Source organism: Neofelis nebulosa, chromosome 2 (genome assembly GCF_028018385.1).
Source record: "Neofelis nebulosa isolate mNeoNeb1 chromosome 2, mNeoNeb1.pri, whole genome shotgun sequence".
NCBI lineage: Eukaryota > Metazoa > Chordata > Mammalia > Carnivora > Felidae > Neofelis > Neofelis nebulosa.
This window is the reverse complement of record NC_080783.1, coordinates 168,768,722-168,787,753: the sequence shown is the minus strand read 5'-3', so window position 1 is coordinate 168,787,753 and position 19,032 is coordinate 168,768,722. Positions and strand designations below refer to the sequence as shown.

General features: G+C 40.0%; 2 protein-coding genes across 3 annotated transcripts in view; one reads left to right on the top strand and one right to left on the bottom strand.

Annotated features, from left to right (window-relative positions):
• The window catches only part of RAVER2 (ribonucleoprotein, PTB binding 2), a 92,067-nt gene extending 78,196 nt beyond the window's left edge, over nt 1-13,871 (top strand). For both annotated transcript variants that reach the window (XM_058717121.1, XM_058717120.1), the window contains exon 12: nt 11,996-13,871. In XM_058717121.1, the coding sequence (XP_058573104.1) occupies nt 11,996-12,142 (147 nt within the window). In that variant the 3' untranslated portion in view covers nt 12,143-13,871. The remainder of the gene's footprint in view (nt 1-11,995) is intronic.
• Nucleotides 13,872-14,112: 241 nt separating this feature from the next.
• The window catches only part of JAK1 (Janus kinase 1), a 128,263-nt gene continuing 123,343 nt past the window's right edge, over nt 14,113-19,032 (bottom strand). The window contains exons 22-25 of the mRNA XM_058717119.1: nt 18,613-18,785; nt 16,769-16,886; nt 16,126-16,236; nt 14,113-15,325 (exon numbers count right to left, since the gene is read on the bottom strand). Coding sequence (XP_058573102.1) covers nt 15,218-15,325; nt 16,126-16,236; nt 16,769-16,886; nt 18,613-18,785 — 510 coding nt within the window. The 3' untranslated portion in view covers nt 14,113-15,217. The remainder of the gene's footprint in view (nt 15,326-16,125; nt 16,237-16,768; nt 16,887-18,612; nt 18,786-19,032) is intronic.

The window sequence follows — 19,032 nt, the reverse complement described above, 5'->3', positions numbered from 1 at the left end:
TGGCTCTAACATTTAATAACCTTGTGATTTCAGGCAAGTCCCGTAAGTTATCCAAGCTTCTGTTTTCACACCTATTCACTGGAGATCGTTCCTTTTTTGCTTACTACACAGGGCTGATGTCGGTGATACAGTGTAGGCTGTCATCATAATTAAATTTTGTCAGTTTGTCTTTCAGGTGTATTATGGTTTGGATATTTTGCTAATTTGATCCCCACCTGAATAGTAGACATTCTCTTCTACTCAGGACCTTTCTTTAGTGTCTCCAATGCATAAATGCCCATCAAATTGTTTTTTCAGATTTCCAGAGTATATCACTTTCTTTCTTGTAAAATTTTAATCGAGGTTTTAAGTCACATATAATCTGTGTGTTTGCCCACATGCATATATCTAGCGCCTCTTTGATTACCATGTTTGTAATAGAGCTGCTTATTAATTTTTCTAGATTCCAAGATCAAATAGATTATTCTGCTTATAATCTTAGCCTGGCATTCCAGCCCCTCCATGACTGAGGCCAGCTTGCCTTTCCAACCTCATTTGCCCCTCCGCTCTTCCACGGACCAGCCGCTCTGCCCCATCACAGGCCCGTGAGTTCTTACTACCTGCCTTTGCTCAGGCATTTCCTCTCTGCCAGAACAGTCATTCCCGGTATCCTCATGTCCATACCCAGTATCATCTCCAAATCCAAATTCTGATGCCTTCTCATCCATGAAACTTTACCTCTCAAACCTTCCTCTCCCATTTTCCCTTCTATGAAAACGTTTTGCTTGAGCACTTTGCCTCTATTTCTCTTTTCGCATGGTGGTGTTCTCCTTTTAGAAATATGTTTTGTACTTTTCTTACTTCCCCTATGATATGAGCTGTTAGAGGGCACAGTCCAAACTTCATTTTTCTAGGTAACTGTATAGCACACAGCCCAGTGACCTCAATAGTTGTCCACAAAGAAATGGGTATCTGTGACCTACGAATATGAAATAGAGGGAAGAGTATTTGCCTGTTTTACATATACTCTTCCCCTCTTTTGTGGCCCCTCCCTTTCTGATCCAGATTACTTCTCCTAGAACACTGAGCTCTGTTTCAAAAATCTTAATTATCATCACCTCCCATTGTACCCAACGATCCTTTCACTAAAAATTAGATATCTTTGATAGAGTGTATCAGAAAAATTTCGTTTGCTCCCAGTATCATATGGGTGATAATGACGTCCATTTTCATTTCCTCTTCTTACTGCTAATTCTTGTGCTGCTCAGTGGAGTGTTTTGCTGATCTCCTACATCTCACTTGATTCTTACTTCAATGGTGTGTATATATATATATACATATACACCATTAAAGTAAGAATATATATACCATTGAGATATATATATACCACTGAAGTGTACTATATATATGTGTGTGTGTGTGTGTGTGTGTATACATACACACACACACACACACACACACATACATGGTACACAACTGGGAAGTCCTTTCGGTGAAAGCACATAATTTCCTACCTGGCTTCTGAGAATAAACATAGTATATAGAAAGAGAGAAAAATTCAAACTATTGATTTGCTTTATACTAAGACATGAAACATGGATTACTTCATAGCAGGAAGATTCAAGGGAAAGGAATTCAAAGTGTATGATTTCTAGACCCCGGAGTGAGGTATTATTTCTCTCCCTGTCATCTTTGAAAAATGAATTGGGCTGTCAATAAGTAGCTTTTCAAAATTTAATTTAATGGACTATTTATTAGAGGAAGAACACTAATAAGAAAAAGAGTTCTTTATACCTGAAGCTAAGGGTCTGACAGTGATAGTGTGCACATTCTGACACGCAGTAAGATCACCAACAGAGGGACTCCAGCAAAAGGCAGATGAAGAGAATAATTAGAGGCTTGATATTGGAGGAATTCCAGTCTCAGTATGCGATTTTGTTGCAGGCAATCTTTATCTAGGGTGGAATCTCTCTTTTTTTTTTTTGAGATACAGTTGATATATAACCTTATATTGATTTTAGGTTTACAACATGATACTTGCATATATTGTGAAATGTTCACTACAGTAAGTCTAGTTTAACATCCATCACCACACAGTTACAAATTTCTTTTTTTCTTGTGATGAGAACGTTTACAGTCTACTCTTGCAACTTTTAAATATGCAATACGGTATTAGTCGCCATGTGGTACATGACGTCTCCAGGACTTACTTATCTGTTAACTGGAAGTTTGTACCTTTTAACCACTTTCACCCATTTCACCCATCCCCACTCCCCATCCCCCACCATCTCTGGCAACCACCTATCTGTGTTCTGTATCTATAGTTTAATTGGCTTTGTTCTGCTTGTTTTTTAGATTCCACGTATAAGTGAGGTCATACAGTATTTGCCTTTCTGTGTCTGACTTATTTATCATAATGCCCTCAAGGTCCACCTATGTTGTCACGAATGACAAGATTTTCTCCTTTTTTATGGCTAATATTTCTTTTTCTCCCTTTCTCTTTCTCTCCTCCTCCCTTCTTGTGTGTGTGTGTGTGTGTGTGTGTGTGTGTGTATGAGAGAGAGAGAGAGAGAGAGAGAGAGAAAGAGATTCTCTGTACCCGTTCATCCATTGATGGACACTTAGGTTGCTTTCATGTTGTTTTTTTTTTTTAATGTTTGTTCATTTTTGAGAGAGAGGCAGAGCATGAGTGGGGGAGGGGCAGACAGAGAGGGAACGCAGAATCCCAAGCAGGATCCAGGCTCCAAGCTGTCAGCACAGAGTGCGATGCAGAGCTTGAACTCAAAAACCTTGAGATCATGACCTGAGCTGAAGTCAGACGCTTAACTGGTTGAGCCACCCAGGTGCCCCAACTCATGTCTTGGTTATTGTAAATAATGCTGCAATGAACATGGGGGCCCAGATATCACTTGTGAGTTAATGTTTTCATTTCCTTCAGATAAATACTCAAAAGTAGAATTACTGGATCAAATGGTAGTTTAATTTTTTGAGGAACCTCCATAGTTTTGTTCATAGTGGCTGCACCAATTTATATTCCCAGTAGTGCCTGAACGCTCCCTTTTCTGCACATCTTCACCAATGCTTGTTATCTTGTCTTTTTTTTGTTAAGCTTTTTAATTCCAATATAATTAATATCTTCTGTGTTTTTGATAATAGTCATTCTAATAAGTGTGAGGTGATATCTCATTTTCACTCCTTCCATGGTTGAGGCCGGCATGTCTTTCTAACTTTGTTTGCTGATGTCTTCCCTGGACCAGCCGATATGTCCCATCACATGCTCCTGTGTTCCTGCCATTGAACATCTTTTCATGTACCTAGTGGCCATCTTATGTCTTCTTTGGACAGTTGTCTATTCATATCTTCTGTCCATTTTATAATAGAGTTGGGTTTTTTTGTTTTGTTTTTTGCTGTTGAGTTGCGTGAGTGCTTTATATATTTTGGACATTAACCCATTATTAGATATATGATTTGCACATATTTTCTCCTTTAGTAGGTTGTTCATTTTGTTGATGGTTTCCTGTGCTGGGCAGAAGCTTTTTGGTTTCTTGAGCTCCCATTTCTTTGTTTTTACTTTTGTCTCCTTTACTTTTGGTGTTAAACCCCAAAATCATCACCAAGACTGATGCCAAGGAGCTCACCACCTGTTTTCTTCTAGGAGTTTTACTGTCTCAGGTTTGCTGAAAAATCTGCTTATGGGGGTTCCTTTCATTAAAAACATGCTTTTCTCTTGCTGTTTTTAAGAGTCTCTCCTTGTCTTTAATGTCTCATAGTTTAATTATAGTATGTCTCAGTGTATGTCTCTTTTAATTCATCTTGTATGGTACTCTTTGGGTGTTATAGATCTTGATGTCTCTTTCCTCAGGGCAGGGAAATTTTCATCCATTAATTCTTTGAAAAAGTCTTCTGCCCCTTTTGTTCTCTCCTTCCCTTCTTATATTGATCTACTTGATGGTGATTCATATGTCTCTTAAGCTCTCTTCGTTCTTTTTTTTTCCCCATCTCTGATTGGATTAATTCCACTGATCTGTCTTCAAGATCATTAATGCTTTTTTTCTGGGTGATCTAATCTGCTGTTGAAACTTTCTATTGAATTTTTTTTCAGTTGAGTTGTATTCTTCAGCTCTGAATTTTCTGTTTGTACTTTTAAAATTTTTTCTGTCTCTGTTGAAATTCTCACTTTGTTCATGCATTATTTTTGACTGTTATTTTGAACTCCTTTCAGGTAAACCACTTACCTCTTTTTAATTACAATCTGTTTCTGGATCTTTATCTTGATCTTTTGTCTGCAACACATTTTTCTGTTTCTTCATTTTCCTTCACTCTCCGTCTCTCTTTGTTTTTGCACATTGGATAAAACAGCCACCTCTCCCAGTCTTACTAGAATGGTCTTGTATAGGGGATGAGCCTGGCCTGAGCTCTTAGTTGTCCTCAAGTGTTTGTGATTGACCAAGTTTTCTTCCTTGTTCTTATGACTCCCTGTAGTTGAGATTGTGCTAAGACTTGTCAGTATCCCAAAAGGATAAATTTCAGTTAGCACCTAGATGCAGGCTGATTAGATTCTGGACATTCAGGCAGCAGCTGAGAAAGTATGTAGTTAAACTTCTTCCAGGGAGAAATATAAATGGAAGTTTTTGCCTCTTTCCTCTGTCCTGGGCCCAGGTGTATAGTCATAGGTGGGGAGTAGAGAGGATATCCCTGCATCCATTAAGAAATTGTTTTCTGTTTGCTACAGTGCTGTGGGACTCATGAATATTGTGTCTTGTTGGCTATCAGAATCAAGCAATCTAGGGACCATACCTTGAATAGCAGCTAGAAAAGCTAGGGCACAGACATGTGTAAAAACTTCTTCTAGGGAGATACTAGTGACTTGGAGTGGGCTGGAAGAGAGGGTGGGTTTGGTTTTTGTTTGTTGATGGTTTCCTTCACTGTGCAAAAAGCTCTTTAGTTTGATATAATCCCAATTGTGATTTTTGTTTGTTTGTGTTGGGGTTTTTTGCTTTTATTTTCCTTGGAAGAGACATATCCAGAAAAATATTGCCAAGTTTGATATCGAAGAGATTACTGCCTATGCTTCCTTTTAGGAGTTTTGTGGTTTCAGGTCTCACATTTAGGTCTTTAATCCATTTTGTTTTAAGTTTATGTATTTTGAAAGAGAGCGAGAGAGTGTGCACAGGAAGGGCAGAGAGAGAGGGAGAGCAAGAGAATCCCAAGCAGGTTCCACACTGTCAGCACAAGGAAACTGATGCAGGGCTCAAACTTATGAACCCATGAGATCATGACCCGAGCCAGAATCAAGAGTTGGACACCCAACCGACTGAGCCATTCAGGTGCCCCTTTAATCTATTTTGAATTTATTTTGTGTATTGTGTAAGAAGGTGATCCAGTTTCATTGCTTTGCATGTAGTTGTACAGTTTTCTCAGCATCATTTATTGAAGAGACTATCTTTGCTTGATTGTACATTTTTGCCTTCTTTGTTGTAGATCAATTGACCATATCAACATGGGTTTATTTCTGGGCTCTCAATTCTATTCCATTGATCTATGTATCTATTTTTGTGCTAATATCATGCTGTTTTGATTATTACAGCTTTTTAATATAATTTGAAATCTGGGATTGTGATCCCTCCAGCTTTGTTCTTCTTTCTCAAGGTTGTTGTGGTTATTTGGGATCTTTCGTGGTTCTGCAAAAATTTTTGGATTTGTTTATTTATTTTGCTATAGCTCTGTGAAAAATACTGTTGGTATTTTGATAGATTGCTCTGGGTAGTGTGGACATTTTAACAGTATTCTTCCAACCCATGAAAATTATATCTCTTTCCATGTACTTCTGTCACCTTTGAGTTCTGTCATCAGTGTCTTATGGTTTTCAGAAGATAGGTCTTTACCTCCTTGATTAGATTTATTCTTAGATATTTGATTCTTTTTGATGCAATTGTAAATGGGAATTTTCTTCATTTCCCTTTCTTCCTCTTTCATTATTAGTGTATAGAAATGCAACATATCTCTACATATTGATTTTGTATTACACAGCCTTCCTGAATTCATGTATTAATTTTGATAGCTTTTTGTGGAGTCTCTAGGGTTTTCTACATATAGTAGCCTATTATCTGCAAATAGTGACATTTTAACTTCTTCCTTATTGTTTTCGATGCCTTTAATTTCTTTTTCTTGTCTGATTGCTATGGCTAGGACTTCCAATAGTACGTTGAATAAAAGTGGTAAGAGTGGGCATCCTTGTCTTGTTCCTGATCTTAGAAGAAAAGTTATGTTTTTCACCATTTAGTATGATGTTAGCTGTGGGTTTGTCATATATGGCCTTTTTTAAGCTATGTTCCCTCTACACCCACTCTGTTGAGTTTTATCATGAATTCATTTTGAATTTTGTCAAATGCTTTTTCTGCATCTGTTGAGATAATCATATGATTTTAATCCTTCCCTTTGTAAATGTGGTATATCATTCTGATTGATTTTACCTATTGAACCATCCTTGCATTCCTGGAATAAATCCCACTTGATCATGGTGAACTGTTCTTTTAATGTATTTTTACATTTGGTTTGCTAATATTTTGCTGAGGATTCTTGCAACTATGTTCATGAAGGATATTGACCTGTAATTTTGTTTTTTGGTAGTATCTTTGTATGCTTTTTTGCTATCATGTTAATGCTGGCCATACAGAATGAAATTTGGAAGCATTCCTTCCTAATTCCTTCCTGCCTATTTTTTGGCATAGTTTGAGAATAGGTGTTAACACCACTTTAACTGTTGGGTAGAATTCACCTGTAAGGCATTTGCTCTTAGACTTTTTTATTGGGAATCTTTTGATTATTAATTCAATTTTGTTACCAATAATTGGTCTGCTCAGATTTTCTATTTCTTTCTGATTCAGTCTTGGAAGATTATATGTTTCAAGAAATTTATTGTAGTTTATCCAATTTGTTGACATAATTTTCTGTAGTAATTATAATTTTTTGTATTTCTGTGATATCAGTTATAACTTCTCTTTTGTTTTCAATTTTGAGTTTTAATTGATTAGTTGAATAACGGTTTATTGGTTTTGTTTATCTTTTTAGAGAACAAGTTCTTAGTCTCAGTGATCTTTCCTGTTGTTTTTCGAGTATGTATTTCATTTCTTTCTATCCTGATCTTTATTATTTCTTTCCTTCTAACTTTGGGCTTTGTTCTTATTCTAGTTCCTTTAAGCGTAATGTTAGATTGCCGATTTGAGGTTTTTCTTGTTTTTTTTTTCTCTTTGTTTTTATTCTCAAGTTAGCTCATATACAATGTAGTCTTGACTGCAGGAGTAGATTCCAATGATTCATCATTTATACATATCAGCTAGTGCTCATCCCAACAAATGCCCTCCTTAATGCCCATCACCCATTTTCCCCGTATTACTGTAAACTTCCTTCTTAGAACTGCTTTAGCTGTATCCTAAAGATTTTGAACTGTAGTGTCTCCATTTTCATTTGTGTCTAGATATTTTTTTTTGGTATCTTCTTTGACTTCTTCATTGACTTACTGGATGTTTAGTAACATGTTATTTAGTCTACATGTGTTTGTGTTTTTTCCAGTTTTTTTTTTCTTCTAATTGATTTCTAGTTTTATACTGTACTGATCAGGAAAGATACTTGATATAATACCTTCTATTTTTTTTTAAGTTTTGTTTATTTAAGTAATCTCTACACCCCACATGGGGCTTGAACTCACGACCCCCAGATCAAGAGTTGCATGCTCTTCTGACTGAGCCAGCTAGATGCTCCTTATATTGGTCTTCTTAAATTTATTGAGACTTGTTTTGTGGCCTATCATAAAATCTGTCTTTGAAATTTGTTCCATGTACCCTTGAAAAGAATGTGTATTCTGCTCTTTTGGAGTGGAATGTTTTGTATACATCTGTTAGGTCTATCTGGTCTAAAGTTTATTCAAAGCTACTTATTCATTTTTCTGTCTGAATGACCTATCCATTGATGTAAGTAATGTTTTTTTGTTTTTATTTTTTTAGTAGTGTTTTAACATCCCCCACTCTTACTGTATTACTGCCAGTTTTTCCCTATATGCCTGTTAATATTTGCTTTATATATTTAGGTATTCCTAAGTTGGGCACATAAATATTTACAATTGTTATGTCTTCTCGGATTGATTCCTTTATCAATATGTAATGACCTTTTTTTTCTCTTGTGACAGTCTTTGTTTTAAAGTCTATTTTATCTGAGGATGCCTGGTGGCTTAGTTGATTAACCATCTGGTTTCAGCTCAGGTCATAATCTCATGGTTTGTAAGTTCAAGTTCCTTATTGGGTGAGCTTGTGCCCTGCTTGAGGTGAGCACGAGCCCCACTTTGGTTGAGGCCTGCTTCTCTTTCCCTCGTGGGATTCTCTCTCTCTGTCTGTCGCTCACCATGCCCTCCCCCACTCCTCAAAAAAGATACATAAAGTCTATTTTATCTGAGTATTGATACCCCAGCTGTGTGTTTGGTTTTTGTTTGTTAGCTTCCATTTACATGGACTAGCTTTTTTCTGTCTCTTCATTTTAGTCTGTGTATGTCTTTAGATCTAAAGTGAGTCTTCTGTAGGCAGCATATAGATGGGTCTTGTTCTTTTCATCCATTCTATGTCTTTTGATTGGCACATTTAGTCCACTTACATTTAAAGAATGATGGAGGAGCACCTGGGTGGCTCAGTTAAGCGTCTGACTCTTGATTTCAGCTCAGGTCATGATCTCATGGTTCATGGAATCGAGCCCTGCAGTCGGGCTCTGCACAGATAGCGCAAAGCCTGCTTGGGATTCTTACTGTTTACCCCTCCCCTGCTTGCTCTCTCTTTCAAGATAAATAAACTTTTTTTAACGTTTATTCTTGAGAGAGAGAAAAAAAGGGAGAAAGACACACAGTGCGAGTGGGAAAGGTCAGAGAGAGAGGGAGACACAGAATCCGAAGCAGGCTCCAGGCTTTGAGCTGTCAGCACAGAGCCCAACATGGGTCTCAAACCCATGAGCTGTGAAATCATGACCTGAGACAAAGTCAGACGCCCAACTGACTGAGCCACACAGGCACCCCACAAAATAAACTTAAAAAAAAAAAGTTGATTGGTATGTATTCATTGTCATTTTACTTATTTTTTGTAGTTCTCCGTTCCTTTTTTCTCTTGCTCTCTTCCCTTATGGTTTGATGGCTTTCTCTAGTGTTATGCTTAGATTCTTTTCTCTTTTTGTCTGTTATAGGTTTTTAGTTACCACTGGGTTCATATGTAACATCCTATGTGTATGTAGCAGTCTGTCCTGAGTTGATGGTCACTTACATTCAAACATATTATAAAAGCATGGCATTTTTACTCCTTCCTCCACATTTTATATATTTGATATCTTATTCTGTATCTTTTTATTTTGTGTATCCCTTGACTAGTTTTTGTGCATATAATTGATTTTACTACTTTTGCATTGTAATCTCCTTACTAGTTCTGTAATTGATCTACTACGTTTACTATATGTTTATTTTTGAGACAGAGCATGAGCAGGGGAGGGGTGGAGAGAGAAAGAGATACAGAATCTGAAGCAGGCTCTAGGCTCTGAGCTGTCAGCCCAACGCAGAGCTCAAATTCATGAACCGCGAGATCATGACCGGAGCTGAAGTCAGATGCTTAAGTGACTGAGCCACCCAGGTGACCCACTCTGTTTATTTTTACCAGTAAGAGTTTTCTTTTCATACTTTTCTTGTAGTTAAAGAATTCCCCTTAATATTTCTTATAAGGCCAAATATAGTGTTCTTGGTTGTAGGTTTTATCCCCTCAGCACTTTGCATATATCCTGCCCTTTCCTCTGGACTGTAAAGTTTCTGCTGAAAAATCAGATGATAGCCATAATTATGGGGTTTCCCTTGTGACTGTTTATCTCTTGTTTTTAAGATTCTCTCTTCATCTTTAATTCTTGCAGTTTAATTATTATGAGTCTTGGTGTGGACATCCTTGGGTTCATCTTATTTGGGGCTCTCTGTGCTTCCTGGACCTGAATGTCTATTTCCTTTCCCAAATTAGGGAAGTTTTCAGATGTTATTTCTTCAAATAAGTTGTGCCTCCTTCTGTCTTCTCCTTCTAGGATCCCTATAATGTGAATTTTATTATACTGATGATGTTGCAGAGGTCTCTTAACCTGCCATTATTTATTCTTTTTGCTCTTCAGCTTGGTTGCTTCCTTGCCCTGTCTTCTAGATCCCTGATGCATTCTTTTGCATCCTGTAATCTGTTGATTCCCACTAGTGTATTTCTCATTTCAGCTATTGTATTCTTCACCTCTGATTGGTTTTTATATTTTCTCTCTCTCTGTTGAAGTTCTGAGTTCATCCACTCTTCTCTCAAGTCTGGTGAGTATATGACCATTACTTTGAACTCTTCATCAGGCATATTGCTTACCTCTGTTTTATTTTTGTCTTCTTTCATTTGGGACATATTCCTCTGTCACTTTGTCCAACTCTGTGCTTGTGTCTATGTGTTAAGTAGGTCAGCTATGTCTCCTGATCTTGAAAGTGGTGAGGTCCTGTTGTAAACTGTAGAGGAATCCCTAGTCACTAGAACCGAGGACTCCAGGAATGTCCCCTGTGTGGCTACATGTGCCCTCCTGTTGTGGCTGAGCTGTGACCGCTGCAGGTGCACTGGTACGCAGGGCTCGTTCCCGGTGAGGCCTGGTTGCAGCTACCGTGGGTGTGCCGGTGGGCAGGGCTGCCTCCTGTGCTGCTGGCTTGGGGGCCTGGCCGGGGGCTCGCTGGTGGGCAGGGTGGGCGCTCGGCTCGGCTATCTGCGAGGTAGTGAGCCGCCGTGACTGCGAAAGGTGTGCTGGTTGGGTGGGTCTGCTTCCCTCCCCTGCCCAGGGCAGGTCCACAGAGGATTGACACCGGGGGCAGGTGGTGCTAGCAGGGTAGATGAAGAGTGCTAGAACCGAGTCCTGAAAGCCTCTGGCTATCTAGGCTGAGGAGGGGCAACAAAAATGGCACCTGTCAGCACTTTGATTTCCAGAGAAAGCCCCTGCAGATGCCTGCCCCACTGGCACATATCCTAAAACTAGTCAGTAAATCTCCACGTATAGGCTCAGGTGCTTTTCCGACAGTGTCTTTTGTGCAGTATCTTGGGCCGTTTTTAGCTTACTAGCTCTTCAAGGGTGGGGACTCCGTTTCTTACAGCCTTCCAGCTCTCCTGGAGTTAAACCTTGCTGATTTTGAAAGCCAGACATATGGAAATTCCCCTTTCCGGTGCAGGTCCTGAGGGTGCTCGGTGTGTGCGCTGATCCCCTTGCTCTGTGCTGATGACGTCCCTCCCGTTTGTGGGCAGCTGTGCCAGGGCTTTGGTTCCAGACTGCATTTCTGCTCCTCCTACCCTTTGCAACGTAGCCTTCTCTGTACGATTAGCTGTGGAGACTCAGTTGTGTCAGTCTTCAGGCCATCCTCAGAGGCAGTTGCATAGATGTAGTTGTCGCCTCTGTGGGACGAGGTGGGCCCGGGATCTTCCTGTTGCGCCATCTCCCTCCAAGCCCTGGAAGCTGTTCCGAACCCCCTGTGCGCACCTCTGTTCCGCTGGGGTCTGGAACCAGTGTGCTTTTCCACCTACTAGTTTGTTACCACTTTTTAAATATCCAGACAGACCCATCATCTAATCTGATATGCAGTTCAGTTTCTTAGCCAGTCGCCTTTCTCCGAGGAATACTGGCATCTAGCATTGCCATTCTGATTCAGTGTGCTTTAGCCAGGTGGGGGGAGCAGAGGCAACGGCAGTTGCTTTTTTTCTTTCCCCAAAGTGTTGAGAGAACACTCAGAGGCTGGTTCATATTTTTCAAACAGTCCCTCAAGTGATTTTGAATTAGAAATCCTAATTTGTTTTCATAAACGAGCTTGTGTAATTTTTTGATAGCTTTGTTATTTATCCTATTTTGTTTTTACACCAAATCAGAAGAATTGCCTTTCTTATAAACATCCTTAAGGAATAAACCAATTTTTAATTTAGGTATTTACATCAATTGTGCTTTTTTCTCCTAGGTGTCCTCTTTAAGAAATGAAAAACGAGGTTCATCATCTCTCCTCTCTGCCCCAGAAGGCGGTTCCGTGGAATTTGTTGGCCAGCATCCTCAGGGCACAGGAGCATATTACATGGAAACCTACTTAAAAAAGAAGCGTGTATACTGAGTTAAGTTTTCTCCTTAGAGCCTCCTAAGGTTTTTTGCAGTATCTCTGCTGTTCATCGCTGCCTTAACTACATTCAGACTAGCCATATCCTTTAAATACGGGTTTCTAATTTCCCAGAAGGAACTGTATAGTGCAGCAAGCAGAATTGCCAAATAAAAAATAAGTAGCAATAAGACAATTGAGGACATTTTCCATTAGAATTAGATGCATCTTAATGTGGTATTAACTTACAGTCCACTGAAGAATTTAACAATGTTCCGGTATTCCTTGTCTAGGACTGGGAATAATTTTGACACCAGATATAAAAGTGTGAAGCAATAAATGGGAAACAGTCTTGTTTCCTGAGCCTTAGAAGAATGAGTTTCTTATATGCCAGTGTGCATTTCAGTTGACTTTCCCTAGAAATAACTCATTTATAGATTTTTAGGACTTTTTCCTAGAACTATAAGATTGCAAGTACAAAAATGCAGTGGTGGTAATGCAAACTAATTACCCCCACGCCAGCCCTGCAGTATAAAACCCAGAGTGATATCGATATCCAAGTTATACACAACTACGGATGCTTTACTTTTAATGTTACATACCATTTATACCTTTTGTGAAAAACAAGGTGTTTTTTAAAAAAGTAGCTTTGGTGAAGTTATTTCAGGGGTTGGCAGCCTACACCCTGGGGTCAAGTTCAGTCATCCCTGTTTTTATATCGTCTGCAAGCTGAGAGTGATGTTTATATTTTTAAGTGAAGTAGAAACGATTTGAATTCTTGAAGTTCAAATTTCAGTGTCTATATAAAATTTTATTGGAACACAAATCTGTTCATTCATTTACATACTGTCTATGGTTACTTTTGTGCTCTCGTGGCAGTGCTGAGTAGCTGTGACAGAGATCATATGGTCTGCAAAACCTAAAATATTGTCTGGACCTTTTGTGGGGAAAGTGTGCTAACCCTTGATCTAATAGCACGAATTCCCTAATCCTTTAACTTTTGCAACAAACTTGTAAGCAGCAAGCAATATAGTTTCTGCATCTGATTTCATGGCATAAACTAGTAATGATCTAATTGCTACAACAAGGTCTATTTTGATCCTCAAATGCCCTATTTCCACACTCAGTACTGCTCTTTCTGAAGGAGTACTATGGAGTAAGAGTGTAACGATTTTGAGTTAGCGAGTTGTACCTCACTTTCTGCTTTGTCTCTTACTCTTTTGTAGTGTTAGGCTGTGAAAAGTTAATTCAATTTACTTCTGTAAGAATTGTGTTTATTGCATATAACTTTCAATATCACCATTTCCTGAAGACTTAGGTGTTGAAAAACCCTTTGCTGTCTAGGAATTTCCACGTTTGTTCCTTGTTATGAGACTGTAATTGAGGATATGGAGTTTAGGTGTCTCAATGATCCTAGTCTTTCTGAAATCAGATTAAATAGTAATTCGGTTGGGAGACAAGTTTTGACTATAAGGTACCCTATTTTAATTATGAAGTTTAAAATTAGTACACATATTGTAGGACTTGTAAAAAAAATTTACTCAGTCTAATTCATTTTACATATTAACTTCTATTCGAAAATGACAGCTACAAACCTAATGTCTGAGAAGTAAACTGCCTCTAAGTAACTGGCACAGTTTTTAACTCAGCAGATGAATAATGGTTTCTCCACATTCTGTACTTCACCTTCCCATCTCCCACTGCATTAAGCATTTTCAGTGCTTAGTCACACCTCTCCCACAGTAAACGTAAATCAGAGCTGCAAAATGAAAGCACATGGATTAGAGCACATGAGGATCTGCCATCTGTACTGGCCTGTGCCCTGTCGTCATCGGACATAACAGATAAATCAAGTGGTATGTGTTTGCAATGAGGACCATTACCAAACTCCCCCACCCCCTGCAAAGTCTATACTGTTATTTTTCTATGTAAACAAATTGTCTGAATGCTTTGAAAGTGAAATCTTAATATTAAAAGGCATATGCATGTGAAGTCTCTAGTATATTTATTTGTATAAAGAGTAAACAAAAGTGCATATAGAGTGGCCACAGGTTTGATACAGACAGAGACCTTGGTGATGTAGGGTTATTGAACAAATTTAAATGGCAAGTTTGTTGCCATTGCATCAATCCAGAACTCTTTCAGGGTGAAAAGTAATGACATCAAATAGCATTGACAGAGGTTTTCATTCTTGGTCATAAAGGTCTTACGGTTCACACTGAATCAGATGAGACATTTTTGATTACCCAGCTACCTCCAAGCAAACTGAAAATGGTCTAGTAGATCCTGAACTCTCGTAGACGGTTAGGTACTAAAACAGTGACTGGTTGCATCCAAAACCAGTGCTGGAACAGCTTACCCCGAAGAGGTTGAGTTCTAAAAGGATCTACGTGGGCATCTCTGAAAAGCATGTAGGACAGTATCCAGGGTCTTGGAGTCAGTTCTGATTAAAGATGCACAGGCTTGGTTCTCAAGAATGAACATGCAGCAAAGTATCTATTCCACAGCCGTCCCCCTGGGTATGAGCCATTCTCTCAAAAATCAGTACTTGGTCACCCGAGGGGGCAGGAGCTAAGCCACTGAAGAAACAACTCAAACTTTAAGTCCTACTGGTGACAGGAATACACTCATCTTTGTATAGAAACGATCTACTAACTGGTATCTAATATTTCAAGAATGCTTGGCCTATCACTGTATAGATACTGAAATTCGAGGGCAGGTTAGAGTACTAAGTCCATCAATCTTTATCTTCAATTTATCTGCCGGAAAGCATTTCAGATCAACTGGCAGCTGGGAACAAGTGCTGGGGTCAGCTCCTCTTGTTTTCTCTTGTGCAACTGTGATGGTAAACTAGCCAAACAAAATCTTTCCAAAAGGAGGAGTGCTTAAGTGCTTTCTGTTGTTGTGGTTGCCATCATTTGTTACTGGTGCCAAATTTAAAGAGGGAAGTACTTACACATAATGAGCACCGCAGTGTGCCTTGTATACGCCCAAATACAAATTTTTTCCATTAAAATTTCTTTTTAAAATGGCTCGGTATTGGTTGGGGAAGGAGGACTTGATACACAGGAGTTTAAAGGCTATTCATGCTTCTTATTTTAAAAGTGCTTCTAAAAGTGCTTCAAATCCTTTAATTAGGTTCTGAAAAGTTGTCCTATTAGTTGGTTGGAATTCCCAGCACTTTCTCATGAGTTGATAAACCTGTGAGGAGGAAAAAAAAAAGGTAGATGACTTTCTTTATTACTCCATTACTCTTGTTAACTGAAAGTATTATTTATGAACTATAGTTATCACAGTTCCTAGATCTTAACATTTGAGAAGCTCATGAATTGACCTTCCAAAAAATCCACGTCATTATATCTCAATATAGACTCCCATTTCCTCACTGGTTGTTCTTAGACCTTTGAGATGCACTGAAGAATACGTACGAGTGAAAGTCTTAAAAGCTCAATTCACTTGAGAATACAGAAAACCGAGTGTCATAAATGCTACGGACTCCAGTACAGTTACAGTTGTCCCGTGAACAACACGGATTTGAGCTGTGCGGGTCCAGTTATCCCCGGAGCTGTTCGACTAAATATAATACAGCGCTATAAAAAACATTTGCAGAACCGTGCTACTTGTTATCAGGAAGGCTTCCAGTCAACACTAAAGTTACATTCAGATTTTCAGCTGTAGGAGGTCAGCGCCCCCAATGCCACGAAGGTCAAGGGGTTGACGGTACCCATACTTGTCACAATCCAGCTACACCAGAATATGCTCCTTTAGGGTGCTCGCTGAGGTGAGCCTACTTCTGGAGGGAATCCTTACTTTCAGCATAGCTGTCATCTGCCCCAAAGATGATTTGTCAGACGTCTGATCTGAGATCCAGCTTTAGAAAATTACTTTAAAAACTACTTTTCTACTCCTCCACCTCTACCCCCAAACCCTTGCTCGAGGAGTTCAAGCCCTGAAAACATAATACAAATTGAGTTTAGTACTGTAAAATGGCCCACAGATACCTCATCTGGGCAGTTAGGTGGACAGGGCAAACGTTTTCCTTCTTTTAACGTGTTCACAAGTCTTGTGACTGTCATCTGGCCATGCGTTGGGCCTATCATTTTCAGGAACAACTATGTAAAGTAAAACCAAAGAAAATATTTTAGCACATATTTATGTAACACCAGGTTAAGGTAAAATTCCTAGAATTAACTGGAAATTAATAAACAGACTCTTCTCCTTACCAACCGTAAATGAGAGTTCAAAATCTTGATTCACTCTCAATGGTTAGTCTATAATCTAGCTCTCAGACTCTACCAACCATTCCCTCCCCTGGTTGAAGGGCCTGTCCCAGTGACAATGATCTCATTTACGAACACATGAGGCTCAACCAAGGTCCTACGCGCTGCTCCCCCATTCTCCCAGGAAACTGTCCCTGGACTCCTCACACAGGTAAGATCCTTGAAAACTGGTGTTGTTTTCTAGAACTTTGGCTCGTAGTGAAACAGGACTGGAGAGAGCCACAAATAAGTGTCAAGTGGTAACCACGTCAAATGGAAAAGTGACACTTTCCATTATAACACACTGACTAGAGTCTACGCAAGAACAAAATTTACACATTTTAACTGGGTGTGAGGTTCAGATGAAGGGACAAGGAAGACTTACTGCCATGGGGCTGGAATCGGAGTCACAGTAAGTGAGCAGCTCATGCAGAGTCACTCCAAACGACCAGACGTCAGAGGCGATATAAAATTTACACTGAATTAAACATTCTGGAGCATACCTGAAAGAATGCAGAACGTGAAACTTCATTTTTCGGGGAAGGATATTTCAATAAACATTATAGAGTAATTCTGAAAAATCACCTTGTTTGGTTTTTCTTGGTGTTTAATACATTAACCACACATATGCTGAAGTACACATCTGACATGTCCAACAATACTGTTACAGGCTCTCTGTAGCACGGAGTTACTTTAAAATATTAGTTTGTGCTCATTTCACGGAGCACGTGTTGTCCACGAGGAGGAGGTGGCAGAGGATGGAAGGCCCCAGGTTTTCTTTCAAGTTCAAAATTAGCAATGACCTCGCTGCCCAGCCCTCTTCCAAGGTCAACCGTTCCAGTAGATGATACCCAACTGCCCAAGACAGAAATGGAGCCCCCCCGCCCATATCTAGTTTTCTGAATACTTTTCAAACCTACTCCTCTTAAGCCCCAATGTCACTGTCCCAGTTCACACCCTCATGAGTTCTGGCTGCATCAGACTCCCTAGCTCTAGTCTTGTTCCCCTCCCATCCACAGTGATCTTTTTAGATTCTCCACCCCCACCCCTACCCCCCCTGCTGGGGAGGAGCAGAGAGACACAGAATCCCGAGCAGGCTCCATACTCAGTGCAGAGCCAGACATGGCTCGATCTCACAACTGTGAGATCATGACCTGAGCCTAAGTCAAGAATCAGACGCTTAACCGACTGAGCCACCCCGGTGCCCCCACAGTGATTTTTTTTTTTTTTTTTTAAACAAAAGCTGCCATTCTTAGACCCTCTCATGGTATCCCAAAACTCTTGGGGTAGAGGGAGTGCTAGCTCTGTGACTCGGCTTCCAGTGCTCTGCCTTAGCAAGTCCTTGAGACCTCCCACTTCGTGATCCAGCCACACCGAGCTGATTCAGGTCCTGGGACAGTCACTGCTCTCATCTCATTCTTGCTAGTCACACATGCCGCCTTCTAACCATTCTTCTAACCCCCATGGATCTTTTTAAAATCTTATGTTTACAAGACTTCCAGAAAACCAAGCCTGAACCCTTCTATGCTTATGATACTATGATATTGGCTGTCCCATCCATTAAATTCTCAACTCAGTCTGCTTGTTCACCACATATCTCTGAGAGTACCCAACACAAAGCAGGACCCTGATACACACTGATGAATTCTGAATAAGGCTTAGGCTCCACAGGTGGGAGAGATCTAGGTTTGTGTCTATGCAGGATGCACCTCAGAGGAACCGCTCTGTTCTGTAGGAGCCATGGAGTAGGGGCTTAAACAGACTCTCCCCTGGATGGTGCTCCAGGCTGCAAGGGGTCAGTCAGGCTGCAGCCTCCTGACTAAGATACCCCGGTGATCTGTAAGCAGACAGCCAAGTTGTGTGCCGGGCGTGCTGTGCTCTGCTCTGTCTGGGACCTCCCTGCACTGGTCAGAGCCTACTTCATCACCTCCTTCCCATTCTGTGCGAGCATGTGACCCCTGCAACGACTGATGGGGGCAAGGACTGTGTCAGTGAATGCTCTCTCCTGGGAAGCTGGAGATGCTGACTGGGTGGCTCACGTCCTCCCCTCCTTGGAAGATGGTATCGTATAAACCTCAGGCATTTCTGTGCGGGTTGCTTTTAGGGAAACAGTCTAAAAGAGGTTTCTTGAAGGCAAAGCTCAATCAATCCCAAATGTTCTAAGCTCTTTCTAACCTTGACTTAGGCAGGAGGAATAAAAGACATTAACATAACATTAGACTCAGTTACCAAAACACAGGGCTGTCCCGATCATCCTTGACTGTGTAGTACTCTTTGTCGGTTTCAATGGCTTTGGTTAAACCGAAGTCTCCAATTTTCACTTGGTGCTCACTCTCAACGAGGACATTTCTTGCTGCTAAGTCCCGGTGAACGTACTGCCGAGACCCCAAGTAGTCCATCCCCTGAGGGAGAGAAGTCAATGTAGAGTCATTTGTTAACGGTCAGTTCAGGCCGTGTTTTGTATCCATCGCTGCATCTCAGGAAAGCACAAATGCCGTTTCATTTACCTGTCATGCATTTTTGTTGTTGTTGTTTTTACTTTAATGCAAGTAAAACCAACCCAATTCAAATAAATACATATTAAATCACCCATATTAACAACTCAGCTCGTTTTGTCAGTACTGGCTAATTTTCATCCAAATCATGCAG